Source organism: Urocitellus parryii, chromosome X (assembly GCF_045843805.1).
Source record: "Urocitellus parryii isolate mUroPar1 chromosome X, mUroPar1.hap1, whole genome shotgun sequence".
NCBI classification, from domain to species: domain Eukaryota; kingdom Metazoa; phylum Chordata; class Mammalia; order Rodentia; family Sciuridae; genus Urocitellus; species Urocitellus parryii.
The window spans coordinates 5,889,093-5,910,394 of NC_135547.1; the positions used below are offsets into that span (position 1 = coordinate 5,889,093).

Genomic DNA, 21,302 nt, shown 5'->3' on the forward strand with positions numbered 1-21,302 from the left:
TATAATTAAATTTAGCATTTTTCTTCTGGGTTGGTTTGTGCTTGAAAAAAAGAGGAAATGATTACTGGGAGGCAAATAATGGGAGATATCTCTTATGGGCTAATTTGGTTCCATGAATAGCTCACCTCACATATGCATGCTACGTATTAAGTCCATTAGTGCTTTGAATTAGCTTCAGAAAAGGTAATACTCCACATAATTTACCCAGTCAAGGGCATTTTCACCTGCTGACAAATTTACATATTTCCCAGTGTCATTAGATAAGAGGTAGTCATCAGATTAGCAGAGGGTACAGTCATTAGTTAGTTCATTTATTTGACTCCATTGATGTTAACATTAATTATAGTCTAAATTATATTTAGCAATTGTTGTCTTTCTTGGATGGAGCTCTATATTACTATTTCAAGAAACTGTAATTTTAAAAGTCCATATCAGGATACGATACATGGTTTTATAAATATTCCAGAAGGATTAGTATTTAAGGCAGTTATATAGAAAATCGTTTGCATGATACCAATTTGAACATTATTTATACATTAATTTGACAGGATATAAAATCAATTGCCTAATTATTGGTTAAATTTATAAAAGAAATTCTACTGAAAGGTGCTTGATTATGCTGCATAGTTATGATAATATAATCAAATTTCCTTTCAGACATAATTGTCCGACCAATTTTGTTTCCTGATCCATTTTTTTCTCACTTGTAAGATGGGCTTTTTTTTTTTTTTCCATTTCTTTCCCTGTTAAAACTAAAAGAAAAAAGGAAGTACTGTACATGTCTGTCCTATAATTATTTGGTAAGTTCTTTCCATGATAAAACTGTAAACTAAAACACAACTTAATAAGCAGAATTGCCATCATTTAGAATGCTGTAAACACAGATCATACTGTAATCAAAAAGAGGTGCCCATGTAGGTGTTTACCAACCTGATCCATATGGCAGGAAGAAGCTGTAAGAAGATACAGTTTATCAAATCAAGTTCTTAAATCCTAGCTAGCAAATTCAGCATTACTCATAAACAGTGAATTACTCTTACAGATGTTTGCCTATGAAATTATCAACTACAGAAGGTGCTTTGCTAGGAAACACAATCTGTTCAGTATCGAGTCTAAGGGAAGTATGTTATCTACATTTTTACTCTAGAACGGATTTAATTGATAGTTTGTTGACATTTTAAATAAATTATTTCTAGGGACAAATAAATCATACTATTGAAGAACAAATAATCACTGAACATCCATCCTTAGCTAGTAGCATTTAGAGTATGTGACACTTCTTGGTTTATCTCTTCCAGAAATGATGATTCTAGGACCCATAAAACCCCATGGAGCTCAAAAAGGAAGTTGCTGGTGGTGCCCATATTATTACATGAGAACAGCCTAGGAATCCCTTATATAATAGATGAATTATAACTGCAAAACACCATCACTGGGGCCAGAGCTATTATTATTTTTCATTTCTGATTGCACTTGAGAGTAGCCTGAATCCAAAGAGTAAATAGCATGCTGACAGAAGCAAGTATGCAAGCTGGGCTGCACCACACAGATTGCTACCTTTAAGCTTCTGATTTGTAAAGTTTATGATAAGCAATAATATGCTTGACAAGTAACAATGACACCTGATTTTTTTTTTACAGAATATGTATTTTATTTTTTTCTTTATTTTTAAAAATTTATATAAGACAGTGGAATGCATTATAATTCTTATTATACATATAGAGCACAATTTTTTTCATATTTCTGATTGTATACAAAGTATATTCACACCAATTCATGTTTTCATACATGTACTTTGGATAATAATGATCATCACATTCCACCATCATTTCCAAACCCCTGTCCCCCCCCTTCCCCTCTAACCCTCTGCTCTCTCTAGAGTTTTTCTATTACTCCAATGTTCCTGCTTCCTATCTCACTATGAATCAGCCTCCTTATATCAAAGAAAACATTCGGCATTTGTTTTTTTTTTGGGGGGGGGATTGGCTAACTTCACTTAGCATTATCTTCTCCAATTCCATCCATTTACCTGCAAATGGCATGATTTTATTCTCCTTTATTGCTGAGTAATATTCCATTGCAGCTTGTTTTATGGGAATCAGCCAGTTTGGAAGAAATGTGTGGTAGGCGGGTAAATTCTGGTTTCTTTGGAAAACTACTTGAAATTATTTTGGCATAAATGAATTTGTACAAATTGCAGAAACAACAGCAGCTAAAAGGAATTATGTATTGATATTACTATTGTTAATCATAATATGGAATGTAGTCTGTTAAGGAAGGATGTATTCAGGTAAGCCAATAGGGCCAGAAGGAATGAATAGCATGAATGATTGTCAGAGACAGTCTGAAACTTGGGACCTGAGACAAATTGTTTCACCTCTCTGGATTTCAATCTTTCTCAGTCTGCAAAATATGACTAACAATACAGCCTTTGAGAATTGTTGCAAAGATTCCAAGACATATGTACTTAAGGATTGTGCCTGGCATATAGTAGATGGCCCTTTAATAAGAAATATTTTATCAGTAACAGTAAATTTGCTATTATATATTTATAATAAATAGTAAAATTGTCTTTATTATTATTTGAATGAGATTTGGAAATATTAAAGGATGTCAAGAAGGAAGAATTAATTCCCATGACCTGCTCAAATTATGCTGGTCTGGTAGAACACTGTAAACACAGATCATACTGTAATCAAAAAGAGGTGCCAATTTATTAAATTGCAAGAAATGCCAACTTCTGTCTGAAGCAATTTCTTTTAAATGAAGCAATTCTTATTGTAGGCTTGTAGAAGGGTGGTTGATAGTTGGGTGTACTGCAAAAAACACTAGATTTTGAAAACAAAGACCATATTCTGTTCCACTTCTGCCACAGGTTGGCTCTAACATAGGTTGCTGGTCATTTAACCTCTCTGGACCTTGATTTCCTAATAAGGGACAACTTTATTTCCTATAATGGAAATAATGTAATGGAGTTGAAGTACTTTTAATAGTAGTCACTGCCCATAGAAAAATAAAGTTGCCCTATTAGAGCAAGTTAGCTTGAGTATAAGAAGAAAAATGCTGGAAGATTAGACAAGGTAGAATCCAGCATATTATAAGAACCAGGAGCTCGCTGGTCTGAAGGGGAACTGAGCCCATTGTTAGAGACATGGTGAGAGGGCTTTCAAAGGAAGCCAACTGGTTTGAATTTGAACAGCATTTGGAGAAAGTGCGCCAAAATAAAATGCATGAGGCAAAAGTATTTTTATTGCCTTGGGGACTAAGGGGCTGGGAATGGGGGAAGCCTGGTTGTGTTGCACTTGGTTAATGAAAGAAGTCTGTCCCAGTGTGTGATGGAGTGGGTTTGCATGTGTTTGCCTGCCAGACAGTGGGGGGGAAAGGGGGGATCAGGGAGGTGGGAAAGTTGGGAAAGCAAACAGAGTAGGATTTCCATGTGCATATGCAAATAATGTGTACAGTTTAAAGACTCTGTCCTTGGAGGTGGGCAGTGAGATGGACAGGGGAGTCATCATTCCCTGCTTTTTAGATTGAAGAGACTGAGAAGCCACCCAGCTAGGAAGTGAGGGAATCTCAAAACTAACTGGAAGCTAACTCTTCTTCCTCCTGTGGCTAATGGCCCTTCCTCCACATAGCCCAACTTCAGTGTGGAGAGATGACCTTGCTCTTGACTCTGCTTAGTTTGAAAAGCACTGAGGGGGCAGGGAGAGGTAGAGAGAAAGAGAAAAAAGTATTTTCCTCTGAGAGGGAGGCAGATGGGGAATGAGATGACAAACAGACTTAATGTAGACTCGTCTACAGGCCTCCAAAGCCCTCAAGCCAAAAGAAAAGTGAACATTTGATTTAAAAAAAAATTCAGCAAGCACACTGGGTTGTAACATACAATGTGCTCTATAAAAATTTTAAGAATTAATCATAAAAATTGGAACATAAACCTCAGAAAGCTTATTTTTATTTTAAGTATGGAGAATGAAGCATTCCAGTCTTCAATAAAGGAAAGCCCATTCATTAACGGTGTTGTTGGAAAAAAAAAAAAAAAAGAATTCTATACAATCCATAGCCTTTCAAAGAAAAAAAAAAAAGATGTTTCCCTGGATTCTCTTTCAAGAACAACAGAAGGACTTTTGTTACTTTCTCAAAGGGTGCTATCTTTTATGAGCTTATTAAGGCAACCTGCTTTTCTTCCTATGTTTGAGTGAAATTCTGTTGTTTCTCAAAGTGGCGCCTTCAGAGACTGAAGTTGCCAGCCTCTGACAGGTGTTTGCCCCACTCTCCTCACTTAGTCACTATGTGAACCACCTAAGCACTGGGGCTGGGCTGCTCTTAAGTAGAGAATTCTGTGAAAACTTAGGTGGTGATTTTGAGATGGGCCCCCCTTTTCTTTGGGAGTTAAGAAAAAGACCTGAATGACTTCATTTATGCATGTGACTCAGGGGAGAAAGGGGAGAAAGAGGAAAAAGGTCACCATCTAGATTAGAGCAAGATGTCATTTTCAATGTTGCCTTCCTAAAGAAGGTGGCTGACAAGTGAGCAAGGGTTGAACCTGTTTTCCCTGTATCTTCCAAATGGGAAGGAGCAAGTGCCCAGGGTGCATCAGCCTGTGGATTTCATAACAGCTGCCTTGCCTCCACTCAGGGCCAAGCACCCCAGAGACAGATGACTGGGTGATTACTGGGCTCTTATCTTACAAAAATGGCCAGCAGAGCCCTAATCCATAACAGTCTCATCTCTGATCAGAGTTGTATGACTCATACCTTCAATAATCAATAGCAATGTCCTTGGGCTGAAATAGATGCAGGGACACCACAAGAGGTGAAATCAGGTGGCAGGCCAACTTGGTAAACAGCTTTCTGTTCTTTACTATTCCTTTGACTGCATTTTCATAGAGCTTACTTCAAGCAGTAGATTGCTGAGAAAGCACTTACCCAGGGAAGAGGCTCAGGAGGGAGCTGGGCTAACTTTGGTAATTGAGGCATAGAGAATGTGACCCCTGCCCTGCAAGTCCTGGATGGAAAGTAGCCATGTTTTTTACATGGCTACACTGGTCATCACTTATATTAATGAGCATTTATATACCAATTGACAGTTTCTAAGGGAATTAGGGCAAGTATTATTACCCTCATTTACTGACAAAAAGGGAGATTCAGAAAGGTGAAATTATCTGTCCAAAGACACAGAAGTTTTTAATGATAAAGTAGGGCCAGAAACTTATTCCTATGACTCCTATTCCTGACAGACTGTATTGCCTTATGATCCCCATGGCCAAAAATACTAAGTAGACATATTTTCTTTTCTGTATTGACTTTGATTTTTATTAGATTTGTTTATTTCAGGAAATCATATAGCTACCTTTTAAAAACTCTGTTCCTCTTTCATGCCATTCCCAACATAAATTCATTCCCATAAGTGACACTTCTCCCAATATGCCATAATTTGCAACTCTCTATTCCCTTCTTCCCCTGCCCATCTCCCAAATCTCAGTCCCTCATTGGAGGCTATGATCTCCATAACCATACTGAATCAATAGGATACTGAGAGGCAGCAGTAAGGGTCTGTTGAGATCAGAGAAATCAGAATGGTAAAGATTTAAGGTATGGTGCTTTGAGAGGGAAAGTTTCCTAAAGAAGGTGGTAAGCCTCCATCTAGAACTCAAGGAAGCCCAAGAAGGATGCAGGAAGGGACAGTGGCTTAGCAATATTAGAGGATGGGAAGAGGACAGGTAAGAGATGAGGCAGGTGCTATAAGCAGAAGGGTACTGAAGTAGAATTCAAGAACTCCTCTTCATTATGTGTCTTGAAACAGAACAGTAATTACTTTAAACAGCTTAAGGAGATGGATCACTTCATTATTAAAAGTCATAGACATAAGGTTTAAACTTACCCGTAAGATTTCCTCCACACAGCTTGGATCACTGGGAAGGCTTACCTAAAACAAATAGAAAAAAAATAAACATGATCTAGTTATTCTCAAAGAAGCTTACTATATACTAGTATACTCCATAGGAGAAATGATAAGAAACTCTAGCTATCAAGAGTTTTGTTTCCTATTAAATACAAAGCAGTGTGTTTGCAAATGCAGAGTTGTATTTTATGAAGCAGTTAAGATCACAACGAAAGGTACAGGAAAAAATTGACTCCTTATTCTGCCACTGATTTGTGGTAGTACACTGAGCCATCCCCACTCCTAACAGGCTTCTCTGCTCATCTGTCCAAAGAGGGCTCTTGATCTTACGATCCATAAGGCCTCTCTGACCCACTGGCAGCTTGTTGAATTTATTTATTATAAAGCTGAAACCTGTATAAAACCCTTCTATGATTAAATCTAGTCCTCTTTCAAGTAGGGAATCCAACCAAATTCCAAAACACAAAAATTAACTCTTACATGCACTGCACAATTTCCTTGGCACTTAAAGAGACTCTCAGACATACATCCAGTGAATCCCATGAGCCATCTTTACTAATCAACCAAAATTCAAGCCACTAGTGAAATCATATGGAGAACTTACTTCATGTCAAGCATGTGGCCCTTTTCTCCAGGACCCCCATAATCAGTGAAAGCAAGAAATCAAATAAGGCACCAGGTAAGAAGCAGTGCATGATGAGGTACTTGGGAATAGGACAATCACTTGAAGAAGCATCTGTTAATCATCACATCGCACGTTGTCTGTGCAGGTTCTGAGCATCCCTCAAACACCCCTGACCATTGCCTCCATATCTTCATTCTCTCCAAAACAGTAATCTGATAATTTCTACTCCCAGGTTCTAGTAAGGAGGACAGTGAGTCTTTATCATGTACTGCCTTGGGATTTGAATGACCTGTCCTATAAAGAGAGCACTGCCATAGCACCTATATGCCTCAGCCTCCTTGCAAGGACAATTCATTATTCTCAGATTGCAGTATATGCTCAACTTTATTTGGAGAAATGGCACCAGACTTTCTCAATATTAAAAAAAATGCACATTTAATATGGGTAATAATGAGTGTAATACATTCCACTATTTTCATTTATGTAAAAAATAAATAAAAAATACACATTTAATATATAGCAAATCTTCGGTTAGAATTAAAGCTACTACTGTACATATGTTAATTTTAACCAGCATTTGTTGAATATCTTTGATATGTAAGAGTTCCTGCCTCAAGGAGCAGAAAATCACAAATAGGAGAGGAAGGCTGAGACAGAATCACCAATAATAAGGGACTATCCATCCTGATTTACCCAGTGTAATTTCATTTTATACTTGTTATCCTGGTGTAATTATTAATAGTATCTCATCTCATCCTCAAAAATGTCCCAGTTTGGATGACAAGTTAGTCACACTTCCATTAACAATAATATTGTAGTGCTGAGTAGAAGACACAACATAAGAAAAGGCTCAAAAATTTGGCTGGGCACATATTGCAAAAAAACTTAAATTATAGGTTTCAGATAGTGAACCAATGGTAATTCAGCTTAACACGGTTCATTCAATTCATTCACTCACTCACTCAACAAGTATTTTTTGAAGACCAAGTACTGTGCACTAGGCTGGTGCTAGGTAGAGATACAATAGGAAACAAAAAGAGACACAGTTTCTCCCTAATGGAGTTTCAGGCTCCACGGGAAGGTGGATCTGAAGAATCACAAAAGTAACCCACCACTGTCATTGCTGTAAGGGCTATAAAAGATCATCTACCAGACACTGGTTCTGCAAAGTAAAAATTTCTGTCTAAATAAGTAGGGTCATAGCAGAATCTACACTTGTCTCCTAGAGACCCATGATGCAAATCAAAGGCTGTGAGATGCCTGCCTAATTGTTTTAATGCAGCACATCCCCAACTTGCTTGACTCTTTACTTCATGGGTTTTTAGTTTGAAATTTTTGTTTTTCAAAGAGCAATTCTTGCTAGTGCACAGAGCATGTTTGCAGAACATACACATACTGATCTAACTTATTACAGGCTTATAGAATGCAATCAGTAATTCATAACAGCAAATAAAATTTCATTCCATTGCTCAGTGGTTTAGCAACTGTATTTTCCAAGACAATCTTTTAACTTCTAATAAATACCTTCCCCAAACACAAAGGTCAAGATGATTATAATAAAGGCTTAAATTTTCAATACATTGCTGTATCAGTGTAGCTGCCTAGGCTACACATACATGTATGACCCAGTCTCATGAAAAGGGCTTTGTTTGACTTTTCCAGGTAAACACATGAATGCTAAGTTTGAAATTAAAAAGGAAGGAATCTCAGCAATATGCACATATAGTAAGAGTACTTGCCCATGCGTCAAAAGATTTGGGTGGGAATCTTGGCCGTACCACTTGAGAATAGGATTTAATAACTACCCCTCAGAGTTCCAGTTTTCCCAAATGTAAAATAAAATAAAATAATAATAATGTCCATCCCTTTCAATCATGCAGAGATTCTGCAAACATCAAATGAAATAAGTGATATGCATATGCTTTGTAACCTGAAAAACCACACATACTGTGTCAGGTTATTACCTCTTGTTTTATTATACTCCTTACTTCTATTATTAAAGTGTAGTCTTGTCTTTTCAAGCTAAAAGCTGACTTACTCTTGCCAACTGCAAAAATCTCTGTACCTGGAATTACAAACACCCATTTCTATAGGGAAGTAAATGCTGTAAAAAGAGAAGAAGTCATGGACTCTGGGGCTTTGCAGCAAATCTAATAATGATGACCAAAGTCAGTAGCACCCAGGATTGAGAAGAGCTCAACCGAAAAGAGCAGTCAAATCAATATGTATCCACACCCAGTGCTCAGATATTTGTCTTTTTTAGAAAATACTGGATCCCAACATCCTCATGAAGTCACTAGTTCTGTGAATTCATCTAGCCCACCCCCACAGCTGGTTTCTCTGCAAGATAACTCCATTGGAGCTGCAAGTGCTTCTTAATTAACCCGCAAACATTTCCTATAAGCCCAGAACAGTGCTGGGCATGGGAGTTTGGTGAGACAAATAACTGAAACTTGGCCTCTGTCTCTAAGAGTTAAATGTCTAGATGGGACAGGAAAACAAACAATTAGAGACCCACTGGGACATACATTGTAAGGTAGTCATGACAAGGGTAATAGGATCCTATTCATTTGCAGTCTGCCTATTCATCAGTTCTCCCATTTACTTCTTTAGACAACAAATCCTGATTGAACTCACACTGTGCTCAGGATGGTGCCAAGGGGGAGGATTTAAAGACACTGGAGACAACTTCACTTCTGCCTTCAAGACTCCACGCAAATGGGGGAGACAACATGTACAGGGGAGACAGACAATATCAAACAGGGGGTCCCATTTAGGTGCCAGGGAAAGGGTACCTACCGGGTTCACGGACAGAGCCAGGTCGGACAGAAGCTCCCAGCCGCCGAGGTCCCCACTGTAGTCCTCACTCCATATGGGAGCAAGAGGCCAAGGATTCGACATGACTGAGAAGTGGTGGGGCCACCTGGGGCCACTTCAGTCTCTGAGCCCCCTGCGGCGCCGCGCCGGGGGTCACTCTGCACACTGGACGAAAGCTGCACTAAGGCTGGGGCTGGATTTTGTCCTCTTGCACTCTTTGTTTCCCTCTCAGGCACAAACACCCACACCTCTCCTAGTAATTCTGGAGAAAGCACTCGCACAGGTGTGAAAGAAAGAGACTAAGGAAGAGAACTAGTGGTGGCACTGGGATTAGAACTGCTGCCCGTTGAGTTGCCAAGCTGCTGCTTGATTCTGGAGCCACCTTCTCCTCTCTTTAAATCCACTCTTGAGTATTCAGATAGTCCACAAAGCACAAGTTAGCCACTCAGAGCCGCAGCGTCCTTTCACATTCCCCCTCTCCGCCCCCTCCTCCTAGAGCAGAAAGCAAGCTGCACAATGACAACGCACAGGGAAGGCTGTGCTCTCACTCCTGGCCCCAGACGACCCTCTTGTGCTGGGCAGGGATGTGGTCCTCTGAGGGCCAGGGAAGGGAGGCGCATGTCTCAGGCAGGTGGTGAGTTGACTGAGAGCGCTCACAAGTGCCTACCCTCTCTGCATCTGACAGTGCAGGCTGCCACCCCATGTAGCCACAGAGACCACGCACGGATCATCTGCCTGGTGATAAATACATATCTTATAAAATAATCAGGGTACCTTTAAATCATCAAATATTCAATTAACTGTAGCAACAATAAATGAATTGCATAGGATGTTTTAATCATTCTGGAATTAATCAGTTTGGAGCATACTTCTTGGCGATTAGGGTAATACAAGATATCAAAAATACCCTGATTGTGGCATTGAGAGAAATAAGCAGCAGCTAGCACTAATAGAAAACATGGAGATTAACGTAAAACATTAAAAGAATAATGATCATCACACGGTTAACCCAGAGGAGCTCCACACATGCCTTTAAGAACATTATTACTAAGGGATTGCAAGGGAAGACAGGTCATGTTTTCTTCTAAAAACATCCTGAGGTTGTCCCACAATACCTGGCAATTAAAGCCCACTATTTTACCTTGACAAAGACTTCTCAAAGTACAATCTAAAAATTGCAAGTTTAATCACAAATTAAATAATCAGGCCTAGTTAAATAATATCCACAACTGACACTGATAGCAGCTTCCAAATAAATTATGCTTTATTTTCATTAACAAATCACCACATTTATTCCCATGATTGATTTATGGGACACAGCGCTCCCTGACATGGTAATACTAATAAAATGAAAACTCATCTTAAGATATTGTACTACCAAATGAATCTTTAGGCTTCTTAAAAATTTTAACTTCCGTAATTGGTCATTTGTAAAAAATAGAGGACAGCACTCTCTGAAGTTGTTATTTGCATGCATTTTGAAATCCCTTTAAGTCCCCATCCAGGAAGTCCCAAGTTTCCAAAATAAATTTGGAAAACTACAACCTCAGTTCACATGAGGATCTGTCCTTCCCTTGCTTCATGCCTCACCTTAACCTGTCCCTACACTAGTTTGTATTCATGAGCCTATGATTAAATGAGAACAGTTAATATTACATAAGCTGTAGACAGAAGTCCTCAGGTAATATAACTTTAATCAAAACAACAACAAAAAGATTTCAAAACAGTTACATGCTGCCACCAAACTAGCTCATCTTTCTACTTCATTTTAGTAAGCAAAAGACTTGGATGTTGTGCTGGCCTGTACCTCAGTAGTAGAGCACTTGCCTAGCATGCATGAAGGCACTGGATTTGATTCTCAGCACCACATAGAAATGAATAAATAAAAAAATAAGGATCCATCAACAACAAAAAAATATTTTAAAAAAGACTTGGGTGTCCAAATAGTTGGCATTTACTTTTAAAATATTACTTCTGACCAATTTAAAGGAATTCTCCTGATCAAAATATCCCATATAAGACAAACTAATGTACACCATTCCCTCTGAGAAAGGAAAGAACAAAAAGTACAGCATGAAGCTCAAAGAAATTCAACACATGCCACTTTAAGTCAAATACAGAAAATGAATGGTACATGAAAAGTGCAACTAAAAAGGAAGAGGTAACAATGGGTTTCATTTATTTAACCAACTAAATGTGGTATTTTCTGGAGGCTCCAAGGGGTCATCATTTTTGAAGCTCAGTTAGATTTAGATTAAAATCTCAACACTGAAATTTAATTGACTTTGTTACCTTGGACAAGTCACTCGAGTTGCTTGGTGCCTCTATTTCCTATCTACATGAAAGCAATAAAAAGTCCATTTCTAGGATTTTCTTGAGACTAAAAAGAAGTGAGGTACATCAAAGTGCCTTAGTCCAGTAGTGGGTGCACAAGAAGTTTTCATCAACACCTTCTGTTCTAACTCCTCTCAAAGTTCCTCAGATGCTGGCCCTATGACATCTTATGAATGTCGCTAATTATTAAGTCCTCTTCAGAGGCCCAGTGTGTAAAGAGTCTCAGGCTGTTGCTCCATCTGCTGGCTCTCACTGTAGGTGACAAAGGAAGCAGGAGATGGGACTTGAGGGGGTATGTCACAGAGAGTTGGGAGTGGGGCTGGTAGAGTGGGGGAGGGGTGGGACAGGGGCCGTGCTTCATTATAAGGACATCTCTTCACTGATTACATTAGGTATGGGAAACAGCGGAATGCATATGCAGAAAGACCCATCATCAGCTGAGTACCTAATGGCAGATGGAATTTGAAGTGAAGAGTACTTAATTCAGTGGGTTCTGAATAGCCATTAGCTCACTGTTCATTTATTTGGTCTAATAACTAGTTTCTATAGAAGAGTGAGTTATAATCGGGAGGGGTGGTGTGTGTGTGTGCGCGCGCAGAGCACGCATGCTACAGACTTAAAGAACAGCAAGGTACACGTGTAGAAAGACAATGAAAAGAAACCCAGAATCCCTTTGGAAGTGTGTGGTTGCCTGACCCACATTCGCCCAAGGATGCCATACTTCTGGGCATCACTTTGGCTGACCAACAGGGTCAATCTTGGTGCTATTGCTGCCCCTACCAAACTCATGAACACTTATGTCTCAGCTGTGCAGTCTCTTCTGGACAGGTCTCCCAGGCTTAAACCTTTTACATGCATATTCTCTAGGCATCTCATTGCTATTCCTTCATTCTGGGCTCAGAATTCAGCTATCATCCCCTCTTTCTTTTCAGCAGCCTTCCCTGACCTACCCCAACTTGCTTGCTCTTTCATTCCTATGTTCTTCTTGACCTTCTGCCTGCTCCTGGGCCTGCTATAAAACCCAGGGACATTTTGATAATGCACTATTCCCTTTGAAATTCCTAGGTATTCATCTAATTCTTCAGGACCTACAGGATATACCCACTTCTGTTCTATCCAATTCTGCACTGCAACCAAGGACCATATAGGAAGAAATTCTAGATTCCAGTAAACCCCTTCTTATTGCACTTTCACTAACATTAATGACTGACTGTATAGTATACAGACCTATAATTTCTTCTAGTAAAAGTCCTCTGTAGCTGGGTGCAGTGGCACACGCCTATAATCCCAGTGGCTTGGGAGGCTGAGGCAGGAGGATCATGAGTTCAAAGCCAGCCTCAGCAAAAGCAAGACACTAAGCAACTCAGTGAGACCCTGTCTTTAAATAAAATATGAAATAGGACTGGGGATGTGACTCAGTGTCCGAGTGCCCCTGGGTTCAATCTCTGATACCCCTTCCCCCCAAAAAAATCCTTTGCAAAAACAGAGATATCCAAATTGGAATGAAGGGGATTTCATCTTTATATAGGCACGATGATTTTTTTTTGTCTAATCCATTTTGCACTTGTAAGTATCCATTGAACACGTGTATCATGAACAAATAAAAAAATTAGTCTACAGAAATACTGGAATGCAATGAAATAGAGCACTTTCAGAACTAATACATGATCTAAATATATATAAATGATGTATCAGGAAGCAAGTTCACACTTTTATTTTCTGTCTATTAAAGAGTAAATGTTAGAATTTTAGATTTGTCATATGGTCCTTACCTAATGATCGTAGCAATTCCACATAGCATAGAATATCTAAACAATTGCCAAACAGTGATATCACGTTCAAATAAAAGATCAGATGAAGTAGTGAAAAGAACAACACCCTGACAGTTCCATATCCAAGCTCTAGCAGTAATTAGCTGTGTGATTTGGGACAATTCACTTCCTCAGTCTCCAGTCTATAGAGTGAAAGGCATGGGAATATGTTACAAGTTCCCAGTGTTTTGTATTTCTAATGAAAATCCAAAAATAATGTGGGAGGGCTGTGGCTGTGGCTCAGTGGTAGAATGCCCACCTAGCACATGTGAGGCGCTGGGTTCATCCTCAGCACCACATAAACATAAATAAATAAAAATAAAGGTATTGTGTTCACCTACAACTAAAAAATATTTTTAAAAACTAATGGGGGATACATATAAGATTATCAACTTTTATTTTGTTGATAAAGGAAATAATGACAATTTCTATTTCAACTATTTTGTAAAAGAAAGGACACTAAAACCTTCAAAAGTTACAAACTACATAATCTCAGAATGAAGTACAGTTTCTTGGAAATAGAAGACAGCTATAAATTTATGCCAACATCAAACATATGCAGGCATGTGCTTGCATGTGTACATGTGCATGCATGCATGCACACACATATACACACACAGAGGCATTGTTCTTATATTTCCTATTTTGCTAAATAATATCAGCACCTTCACCTTGGGCTGGTTGCCAGATAAGATGATCTTTCATGATGCAAACCTAATTTAGTATTGAGAAGATAGTGGGAGGGGCAGTGGAATAAACAATTCCTACAGTGAAAGGGAGTAGAGAAAGGAAATGATAGGAAGTGGTGTTGTGAGGGTCAAGGTGTTTGTTTGATTTTTGTTTTTAAGAGGGATGTTATTAAGGTGTATTCATATACCAATGGTATAATCAGTGGAGAGGGAAAACATGTTATAGAAGATAAAGTGGATAATTGTAAAAGTGAAGTCCTTGAGAAGGAGAGAGCATATTAGGACACAATTGGAGAGGCTGGCCTGAAACAGGAGCATGGACACTTCTGGACACATCTTCCATTGTATCAAGAAGGAAAGTAGAGTGCATAGGTATATAAGCAGTGGGATTTAAAAAAAAATTAAAGATGAGAAGATGTAGTGTACTTATCTGATTGTATCTATTTTTTATGAAGTATGTGACAAGGTCATCATCTGAGAAAGGTGTGTAGTTATGAGAAAGGGGAGGAGAAAGGAAAAGTGAAAAACAGTTGTCTTGAAGAACAGGCACATGGAGCGGGGACTTGCTTAGGCAGTATAATAGAACTATGTGGCAATGTTGAAAGGATACAGAGAGAAAGCTGCACAAAAGGAGACCAGGCAAAGAAGGGAGTTAAGAGGCCAAGGAGCTCTGATGACTTAGAGTTGACATTCTTCTTCTATTAGCTCTGTGCTTTCCACCACTGATTAGTTAATTAACCACAGTTCACAGTTCTCCAACTGCTTTAATCTAGAAAAGGCTTCATTCTGAGTAGGATTAATGATTTGGGGGGACCCCACAGTGGTGATTCCTGTAATATTACCCAGAAGGCCAGATGAAATTAAGCCCAGGGCCAAATATGGCCCCATGTCTTGATCTCCTCTGGGGCTAAATGAATTCAACTCTGTCTCTGGAGGAGCACAGAGAACTCGATTAACCCATGTCCTCCTGAGAAAGCTCTTCTATACAACATTGGAAGGAGTTTTTGGATTGTTTAAAAAAAGAGCTCTTTAAAAATCATTAAAGTATTTTATATGTAAGCAGGAATTTGACACAGTTAATATGTGATTGTTAGCATGAAACTTAAAAAAAATAAGATTATCTTTTATAATATGTCTTGGAGTGACAAAGTCTTTAAGTATTTATGGTTCTAAAGATATAAGGACTTCTTTATTGGAAAAAAAAAAGAGAAGCAGAAGTTCAGGTCTTTCTGGGAGTTTCTGAAGATATTGCCACAGGCATATTTTGGGGTCTTAAATTAAGTGCTATAACCCCATTTACAGAAGAAGTTTTTTAAATATATGTCTTTACCTCTTATTTTTTTTAAATATTTATTTATTTATGTATCTTTGGTTTTAGGTGGATACATTAGGTTGTTTTTATGTGGTGCCGAGGATCGAACCCAGTGCTTCATGCATGGTAGGCGAGCACTCTACCACTGAGCCACCAGCCCAGCCCCTTTACCTCTTATTTTTAAAAAATCTTTTAGAAAATCTTTCCTCAACATTCGTAATCCCTCACCCTAAAGAAATCACTGTGCTTTTTCTCAATACACAGCTAATTATTTAAATACCTATTTTAAAATGAGAAACACAGATCTCAGTTTGATTTTCTTTTTGGCTAAATTTCCCTTAAAGCAATGTAAGCAGAGTAGAGTTTATAAATTGCACCCACACATGCCCTCAATAAAAATGAAACAACAGAATGCACTCGATAGAAAGTGGCTCCACTTTCAGCATAACCTCTAACGAACTTGGCGCCTTATTGACTCTCTAAACCTTGTACTTAGGATTGTCTTAATTGCCAGTGGATGACACCACCATTCCACGGAAACAGAGTTACAATTGCTCTTTGTTGACAGTGATGATCCTAAAGTACAAGCTGTGTGCATGGGAACTGAATCCTTGCCAGCTCCCCTATTATTTATAACTCTAATTAAAACACTTTTATCTATTAATGCCAAATGACACTGCTAAATATATTCAGGGACATTCACATTTTTTCCTATATGTCTGAAATCTCTTACATCTGAGCCCAGTTACATGTGATCTAACTGCTCTCTAAAATGAAATGATAGCTAAGAATAACTCACTTCCATTAGATTTATAAATCTCATTAATTAATTCTACATTTCCAGTGGTGTAGAGACCAAACTCAAATGCAAGATCTAATTAAAGAGAAGTAAAAAAAATGTTAAGAAACAACACTGAGATTGAAACACAGAAGTAACTGTTTAGCCTCAAATTAATGAGGCGCTATGCTAAGCAAGCATGTCCATTAATCCCTAATGAGGATTTTAAACACATTAAAACTTCCTAATACAAAATGTTTGCCTTCTTTTTATCCAATAACAAATAAGCCAATAATTTTCTGGCTCTAAATGACACTATTAACTGTCACGGCATGTTTTATTTGACAAACCCTCCATTCAAATACTGTAAAACCAATTAATTTGCCTGCTGTGAAATGTGTTTCTTGATAGCTTTTATGTGATTTTTTTTCTTCTCAAAGAAATGTAAATAGGAGGTCAATGTAGGTGCCTGATTTTGTTTAAAAAAATATGCCACAGTAGCTATACGTTGTCAACTCTGTTTGCATTTCAAATGAATTGAAAGACAACCTCCATTTTCAGGTCATCAATCACAGATTGGTCTCCTGATAAGTAAACTGCATCAGAGTAATAGTTTGATTACCATGAAGATGGTCTCATATTTGAGAAGGGAGAGTTGGCAAAATTACCACTTTGTTCAATTACAAATAATGATTCCCAGCCCTGGCCCTTATCCTTTTTGCTTTGTTAAGTGACCTGGGGTTTTGTTACCCATCTCTTACTACATCTAGCCTCCCCCCAAATTCACCTGCATGTGCACACAGGAAATCACTCTTGAAAACTGGAGTTTATTCCTGATGCTTTCATTTGAAAATACCACAATTTGTTAGACTTTTATTGTTGGCAGAAAAATCAATAAACAAACACAAGAAGTTCCTGTTTCTTCAAATTCCCTTGTGCCTTGCTTAGTACCTCCAGTTAGCATGAGAGATGGCCCCAAGGCCCCATCCACCAGGCATTTATGGGACACTTTGAAACTCTTGGCTCACTGGAAGGGAATGGAACTTTTTCAGAAAAGCATTGCAAAACACAGACCCTTGACACTGTGTTTCATAAAGAAGGGGTCTGTGATACTGTGGGCCTGCACTATGGAGCATCTTAAGCTCACTGCATTATACACCAAAAGCGAATGAAGGAGTGGTGCATGGTGTACCATGGTTTATGGAGGCTAACGGTTTACGCCAAATAACGAAGACAGCATATGCATGGCACCAATGATCCTAGGTTGCCTCACATCGATATGAAAACTACATATTGATTATTTTTCAGCTGTGGATGTACATAGGATAAACACACACCTGGCAGGCATTTATAATTCCAGGTACAAATACAACACATTACAAATACAAATAAAATAAACTCTTAATGATATAACCAAACTCACTCCTGACCAAGATCAATGTATTTGGAAAATCTGTTCATGTTAACTAAATAATCTCACATGAAAAATATATATTGCACACTCTCTGTAGTCTGAAACACTGAATTAAGCATTATGGGAAATTCAATAGATGATAAACAAAGAATGTCCACAGAGAGTGCTATGGTTTAAATGTTTGTCCTCTCATGAACTTGTGTTGAGGGCTGGCCCTCATCCTGGCCCTGGTATAGAGTGCTGGTGGTAAGCTCATCTTGCCTAGCACATGCAAGGACGAGGGTTCAATCCTTACACTGCCAATAAAATAAAATAAAATAAAACATCATGCTGAAATTTAATTGTCATCTTAACAGTATGAAGAGCTGGGCTCTTTAAGAGGCAATTAGGCCTCATGGGTTCTGCACTCAGGAATCAACTAATGTTATTATCACTAGAGAGGGTTTATTATTAGTGAAGTGAGCTCCTTATAAAAGAACAAGTTCAGCCCCTTTCACCCCTCTCTCTCTTCTTCTACCTATGTGATGCCTTCTTATGTTTGATGCAGCAAGAAGGCCCTCACAGATGTCTACACCTTAGCATTATACTTTCCAGACTCTAAAACTGTGAGCCAACACATTTCTGTTAAATGTAAAAATTAAGTTTCAGGTATTCTGTTATAACAGCACAAATTTACTAAGACAGAAAGCATAAACTCTATAGGAGTAGATAAGACCCACATACCTAAAATGCATAATATCTGTGCAAGTGAACATGTGTTTTTTGATCCCCAAATTAGGCACATTGACAGAAGGATTTTTCTTTGAATGGTTACCAGAATCAATTTGCATGACACGATGTAGATGACTAAATATGGGAATTTTCATAATTTGTAGCTATGGGGAGAATTAAAATATGACCAATTGCAACCAGGACTATCCTAGAAATTCCAGATTGTGTGGAGATCCTACTCAAGAAAAATAAGGTACATGGCTCTGGCAATAACTGTAAGAGGAAACTGCAGAAGAGAAAAACTGTCCATGGATTTGAGTGGGATTTGAACTTAACTTTGAATAAGAGAAAAAAAGAATTCAGATAGGCAGTGACAATGACATTTTGAAAAGATAGATCAGTGTTTCCTAAAATCACCTTAGTCCTAGTATCATCCAAGGTAATTGGTTAAATGCAGAAAATTTGTTAGATTAATCTGACTAAAGAATTTCCTCTACACATGCTGGGCATTGTATATAACACTATTTCCCAGTTCTCAAGATTCCCTTAGTATTTCATGAGATCCTAGAGGCAACTGTCTTGAAGAAACTGTCAATTCACTGACAAACTGTAAGACCTTGGGTCAAGTCACAGATTGTCCAGACATAAAACAAAGGGGTTGGCCTACAATCTAATCTCTTGGGTGACTCTCGGTTTTTAAAAGAAGTGTATCAATCTGTGGTCCAAAGCATATTACTTTTAAAGTTTCAACATGTCTTAGCTGAACTTTAATTAGTAGAAGTCCCCAAACTAAAATTAAAAGCTGCACATTTCACAGGTACAGAGCCTGCACAATATACAGAAGTAAAAATGTCAAACAAGTATTTTCATAATGGAAACAATACTCTTCAGAATTTCAGTGGAAGTTTTAAAATATGGGCAGTTCAAACTTTAATATCAGGGAGACCACAGGACAATTACATGTCATTTTCAAAAATAATATGTCATCTCCAAAGCCAAAGTGCCTCAATCATGTGAAAGCTTCTCAATGACTTATAGGTTATTGCTAAAAAGTAGTGGGAATATAATGTGTACTTGGACAAGTCAATAAACTTGAAGTCAAGACATGTAGAAATGGATCCATTTGAAAATATTATTTTGAAAAAATTTATAATAATTTTTAAAATCTTCCATTTTAATCAAGATTTGGGAATATGCTTTAGACCACCAGACATCAAGTATGCTTTTGACCTTTTCAACTGTCAGACCAGACAGATTTTTATCTTATGTGAATCAACCCAAAGCCTCAAAGGTGCAGTGCCAGAGCATGAATCCATTTCACTAGACAGTCATTGAAATTATAATTCAAAGTTCAACTTACTTTCACATTTTCTACTGCAATATTTTTGGCAGCCCAGGGCAGAAAGTCGAAACCTGGTTTCCAATGGAGACCAAATCTATGGTTTCTAAATGTTGGCAGCAAAGATTCTTCCTTGTCAAAGAGATGAGCAGATGCTCAGTTTCATTAATTTACTTTCAATGACTGCTGCTCACTCTTAGGAAGACTTTCTTTACCTAAGGATGTTGACCTGCTTTTGGACCCCATCAGAAACAGATGCGAAGAGACACTGATATATTAGGAGATTGGGAAATTCCTTCCAGTGGCTTTTATAGACTCCACAACTTCCATTTATTCTCGCTGATGCCATGAGCACAAAAACCAAGATTTGTGGTAAAGACATGGAGCTTGAATCTATACACGCTCCCAACTTGAGATAAATAAACCCACTAATATATACTACAGCATAAGATGTTATTTTAAGGTAGGTCCTTGGAACACTTTTAAAATCCTTCTTCATGCAAATGGATTATCATTAACAAGAGTTATTTTAAATCTAAAATAACCTACCAACTTAAACAGTGTAACTAGTTGTGTGTATTTAGTTATTTTGGGAATCAAAAAGGCTCTGTGCTGAAGGATTCTATAAATAAAAGTGTACTATGATCACACTAACCTTGAAATTATCTAACCTTGAACTTAGATATACTTATTCAATGTGTTTCATTAATTTCTAAATCATTTTGCCTTTGTTTTACAACTTGTGCTCAAAAAAAAGTATGACACCTTATCAGAATGCTGCAAAATTTTAGAATGGCATCTAACATCTACTATGTGATGATAAGTTTTCCAATTAACATTTTCAAAATTCTCAGTTTCTCTTCTCTATAAATGATGATCTAACCCCAAGAGAGATCTCCTAAATCCTTACTGTTAAAATATTAACCCCCAATTCAAAACTCTAAGAATAGCACCCTAGTGGCATGTGAAAAGAAAAGGGAAGGAATGAGGGCATTTATATGAGGACATTTATATGAAGGCAATATTAATCATATCTTTTTCTATTACTGCTATTATGACCACTGCTAATACAAATAATTCTTTGTAAGTTTATAGTCCTTGCTAGGTAGCTACATCCTTTCACATCCTTTACCCCAACCCCATTCCAGTATCTTTTGTTGATCACAGCAACCCTCTGAAGTAGACAAAAGACAGAACGAGTTTCATATTTAAAATGAAATAAATGAAGATACAAAGGTTACATGAATTGGCTGCATTTTTATGGCTAGTCAGTAGTGAATACTAGCCTCCAAGTATTTTGGTTACTCAATCCAATGTTTCTTCAGCTATTTCATACTGCTGGTCTTTACACATAGATTTCCCATGAAGTTCCCCCTATAGCCATGACAATTCAGGAGACAAGTTGACAAACTATAATGAAGTCCTCTTAACCCACCCAAGATGACAGGTTACTCATCTCTGTTATGGGATAATTAATGTTATTTACATTATTTTCACAAACTATCAACATAAAAGTCAAAATGATGTTACTCTAAAAAGAATCCTAAAATGACACACTGGGAACTTGAGAG

The 21,302-nt window shown here is 37.9% G+C and overlaps 1 protein-coding gene across 1 annotated transcript in view; it reads right to left on the reverse strand.

Moving 5' to 3' along the window:
* Aff2 (ALF transcription elongation factor 2) overlaps positions 1–21,302 on the reverse strand; it is a 321,062-nt gene that overhangs the window by 178,335 nt on the left and 121,425 nt on the right. Inside the window, exon 4 of the mRNA XM_077794011.1 lies at positions 5,881–5,925. Coding sequence (XP_077650137.1) covers positions 5,881–5,925 — 45 coding nt within the window. The remainder of the gene's footprint in view (positions 1–5,880; positions 5,926–21,302) is intronic.